A 4,779-nucleotide genomic window follows, 5' to 3' on the forward strand; every position below is an offset into this window, starting at 1 on the left:
AGAGCAATTTAGCTATGCCTACTGATCGAAAGGAGAATAAATACAATGAGCCTCATTTCCTTTCACCCCAAGATCAGAAAGATTTAGAGGAGACAGCAGTGCAGTATCATAAACATGACCCTTGGTCCTTTCCAGTCAATAGAGAGGAGAAAAGCCCTCCTATTCAAAACAGGTTCCCTAAATTAGGAAGGAAGCCTAAACCAGGTCCTCTGTCTCCTATGAGCTCCATGTCTAAATTTCAAAGGGTGATAAGAGAAGCAGAAGCTAATGGAGATCTTGAATTCTCACTCTGCTTCCCAGTTGCATATGAGAATGAATTTGGTGAGGATGATCCCACATGGGAGCCTATACCTTACAAAGTACTTAAAGAATTAAAATCTGCCTGCTCTGAATATGGACTTCTAGCTCCTTAAACACAAACCTTGGTTGAAGCCCTAGCCAGTAAATGGATGACTCCTTATGATTGGTCACAGGTTTGTAAAGCCTGTCTTTCAGGAGGCGATTACTTATTATGGAAAACTGAATATGATGATCTTGCTAAGAGAGCTGTAGCCACTAGCAAAAAATCCAGAGGAGGAATAACCCTAGACATGATATTAGGAGAAGGTGATTTTATCACGGCTCAGGAGCAAATGTATATGCCCAAAGAGGCACTTATTAAAGTAACCAGTTGTGCAGTAAATGCCTGGAAATCCCTACCTTGTACAGCAGGAAAAACAACTATCCTTACAGAGGTTAAACAGAAGGTCAAGGAGCCTTATCAGGATTTCCTTTCTCACCTCATATAGACAGTCAAGCGAGTAATCACTAATGAAGAGGCAGCTGATATCCTAATCAATCAACTGGCTTTTGAAAATGCTAACAACACCTGTCAGGCTTTATTAAGGCTGATTCGCAGAACAGGAACTATAAATGATTTTATAAAACAGTGTGCCAATGTAAGTCCTGCATTTATACAAGGTGTAGTATAGCCCTCAAGGGGGAGACATATCCTCAATATGTACAGGGCATAGGACAAGCCAGCAATAATATGGATAATAAAAGAAATATGAACTGCTACTCTTGTGGCTTACCTGGGCACTTTAGCAGAGAATGCCCAAATAAAAATAATAATACTCAGGCCAGATGGCAAGCTACTCAACAGCCTGGAAATACATCATGGAATAATATTAATCCTCCAAAAACTGTTTGTCCCCAATGTCAGAAAGAATTCCATTGGGCAAAGGTATGTAGATCAAAATACCATAAAAATGGTCAGCCTTTAAATTTTCCAAACCTCTCCCAAGGAGGTTCTATCCCATCACCTCAATCTGGAAACTTGAGAGGGGGCCAGCCCCAGGTTCCTGCAATAATAGGGGCATCAACCCTCAACCCCTTTGTAAATTTCAATCAGTCAGTGACCTCTTCAGGGCAATCCAGGCAGTGCAGGATTGGACCTCCATTCCACCACCCACGCATACTAACCCCAGACTCACCGGTAGCAGCCATTCCTACAGGTGTGTCTGGGCCACTGCCTGAGGGAACTGTAGGTTTAATATTAGGACGGAGCTCCACCCCATTACAGGGGATCTTAATCATCCCAGGAGTTGTTGATTCAGACTTCACAGGAGAAATACAGATTTTACTTTCCCCACCCACCACAACTATACAGATTCAGCTCAACCAGAGAATTGCCCAATTACTCCTGTTACCAATACATAAAATAGGGACAGCTGTTACCCAGGAAGCTAGAGGGGCCGGAGGCTTTGGATCTAGTGATGCAGCATTTTGGATACAAGAAATCCATGCTACTAGACCTACAAAAATTTTACAAATTCAGGGAAAACCAATTGAAGGTATATTGGATACAGGAGCAGATGTTTCCTGCATAGCAGGGAAGGATTGGCCCTCTTCATGGCCCACGCACACCACCTCCACTTCCCTAGTAGGACTAGGCAAGGCATCTAATGTAAAAAAGAGTTCTCAGATTTTAACTTGGGCTGATGAAGATCAACATTCAGGAACATTCTGTCCCTATGTAATTACGACTATCCCCTTTACATTATGGGGAAGAGATATCTTGTCTCAAATGGGAGTTCTATTATATAGCCCCAGTGATAGAGTAACATCACAGATGCTAGACACGGGATCTAATCAAGAAAAGGGCTTAGGAAAAGAAAGTAATACCTCACACTCCTCGACAGGATTTATAATTGGGGCCATTGCCCATAGGACTGCTGATCCCATAGTCTGGAAATCATCACAACCAGTATGGGTCGAGCAATGGCCCTTAACATCTGAGAAAATAGCAGCAGCCCGACAATTAATTGATCAGCAATTAGCAGAGGGACATATAGAGCCATCAAATAGTCCCTGGAACACACCCATATTTGTAATAAAAAAGAAATCAGGCAAGTGGAGACTTTTGCAAGATCTAAGGGCCATAAATGACACCATGGAAGATATGGGCTCCTTACAACCTGGATTGCCCTCCCCTGTGGCAATTCCACAGGAGTATTGTGTTGTTGTTATTGACTTACAGGATTGTTTTTTCACTATACCTCTTCACCCGGCTGATTGTCAAAGATTTGCATTCAGCATACCATCAGAAAACTTTAAACAGCCTTATCAGAGATATCAATGGAAGGTTCTCCCACAAGGGATGAAAAATAGTCCTACATTATGTCAAAAGTTTGTAGATCAGGCATTGCAAGTTATTAGAAAGAAATTTTCAGATCTATATCTTATTCATTATATGGATGATTGGGGAAGGGATATCTTGTCTCAAATGGGAGTTCTATTATATAGCCCCAGTGATAGAGTAACATCACAGATGCTAGACATGGGATTTAATCCAGAAAAGGGATTAGGAAGAAAAGAGCAGGGAAGACTATATCCTATAGAATTAATACCTCACACTGGATATCAGGATTTATAATTAGGGCCATTGCCCCTAGGACTGCTGATCCCATAGTCTGGAAATCATCACAACCAGTATGGGTTGAGCAATGGCCCTTAACATCTGAGAAAATATCAACATCCCAACAATTAATTGATCAGCAATTAGCAGAGGGACATATAGAGCCATCAAATAGTCCCTGGAACACACCCATATTTGTAATAAAAAAGAAATTGGAGACTTTTGCAAGATCTTAGAGCCATAAATGCCACCATGGAAGATATGGGCTCCTTACAACCTGGATTGCCCTCCCCTGTGGCAATTCCACAGTAGTATTGTGTTGTTGTTATTAACTTACAGGATTGTTTCTTCACCATACCTCTTTACCTGGCTGATTGTCAAAGATTTGAATTCAGCATACCATCAGAAAACTTTAAACAGCCTTATCAGAGATATCAATGGAAGGTTCTCACACAAGGGATGAAAAATAGTCCTACATTATGTCAAAAGTTTGTAGATCAGGCATTGCAAGTTATTAGAAAGAAATTTTCAGATCTATATCTTATTCATTATATGGATGATATTTTACTAGCTCATAAAGATCGGGCTACTTAATTTACAGGAAATTCTTACACAGACCATCTTTGCTTTAGAAGAACATGGTCTAAAAATAGCCCCAGAAAAGAGTCAGACTGAACCTTCTTTTTCCTACTTAGGCAGAATTTACATACCTCTACTATCACCCATCAGCCTTTACAATTAAGAAAAGATCATTTAAACACATTAAATGATTATCAGAAACTATTAGGTGATATCAACTGGGTCAGGTCATATCTAAAAATAACCACTCTTGACTTAAAACCTCTATTTGACATTTTAAAGGGAGATTCTAACCCTAAGTCTCCCCGACAATTAACTGTAGAAGGAGAAAAGGCTATAGCAAAAATAGAACAGGCCATCAATAAACAGCAACTACAGTATCTAGATTATTCCAAATCTTGGGCCTTAATTATTCTAGCCACTAAATATACTCCTACAGGATGTTTATGGCAGGAAGGACCATTAGAATGGATACATTTACCTGTCACTCCTAGGAAGATTGTACCATCCTATCCTTCCCTAGTGGCCACGCTCATTATCAAAGGTAGACGATGCAGTATCGAACTCTTTGGAAGAGAAGTTACTGAGATAAAAATAACTTATAAAAGAGAACAATTAGACACACTATTACAATTTGAAGAAGAGTGGCAAATAGCTATAGGTAACTTCCCAGGACAAATTTTACATCATTTGCCAAGATCACCTATATTGCAATTTCTCTCCCTACATCCGTTTATATTTCCTATTAAATGTTCAAAAGAGCCATTATCACCTCCTGCCTCCTTAGTATTCACAGATGGCTCCTCTAATGGTAAGGCAGTAACAATCATTGACTCAATAACCCATGTTCAACAAACCCTAGAGACGTCAGCCCAGAGAACAGAGCTTTTGGCAGTCATTTATGCTTTTGAACAATTGCAACAGGTTCCCTTTAACTTGTACACTGACTCTCAATATATAGTTAAATTATTTCCTCATATTGAGACCGCCTCTCTCCCACAAGGAAGAACAGCCATTTTCTCTTTGTTAACTCAGCTACAAACTTACATTCATAGGCAAGAAAAGGCTTTCTATATTGGACATATTAGAGTTCATTCCTGCCTACCAGGACCCTTAAGCAAAGGAAATTATCAGGTGGATTTACTAACTCGCCCAGTAGTTTGTACAGCTCTAGAAGAAGCCCGGCGGTCTCATGCCATTCACCATCAAAATGCTTCTGCTCTCCGTCTATATTATCGCATATCTAGAGAAGCTGCTCGAAGTATTGTGCGTGACTGCGGCCATTGTCCTACTCATTTTCC

The 4,779-nt window shown here is 40.3% G+C and overlaps 1 protein-coding gene across 1 annotated transcript; it reads left to right on the top strand.

Moving 5' to 3' along the window:
• Positions 1–449: 449 nt before the first annotated feature.
• Positions 450–3,483, top strand: LOC106727857 (endogenous retrovirus group K member 9 Pol protein-like). Its single transcript, XM_014547948.1, has 4 exons — positions 450–677; positions 789–938; positions 1,394–2,418; positions 3,136–3,483. The coding sequence occupies exons 1-4, from the start codon at positions 450–452 to the stop codon at positions 3,209–3,211; spliced, it is 1,479 nt and encodes a 492-aa protein (XP_014403434.1). The 3' UTR covers positions 3,212–3,483.
• The last annotated feature ends 1,296 nt before the right edge of the window (positions 3,484–4,779 follow it).

Source organism: Myotis brandtii, unplaced genomic scaffold (assembly GCF_000412655.1).
Source record: "Myotis brandtii unplaced genomic scaffold, ASM41265v1 scaffold49, whole genome shotgun sequence".
NCBI lineage: Eukaryota > Metazoa > Chordata > Mammalia > Chiroptera > Vespertilionidae > Myotis > Myotis brandtii.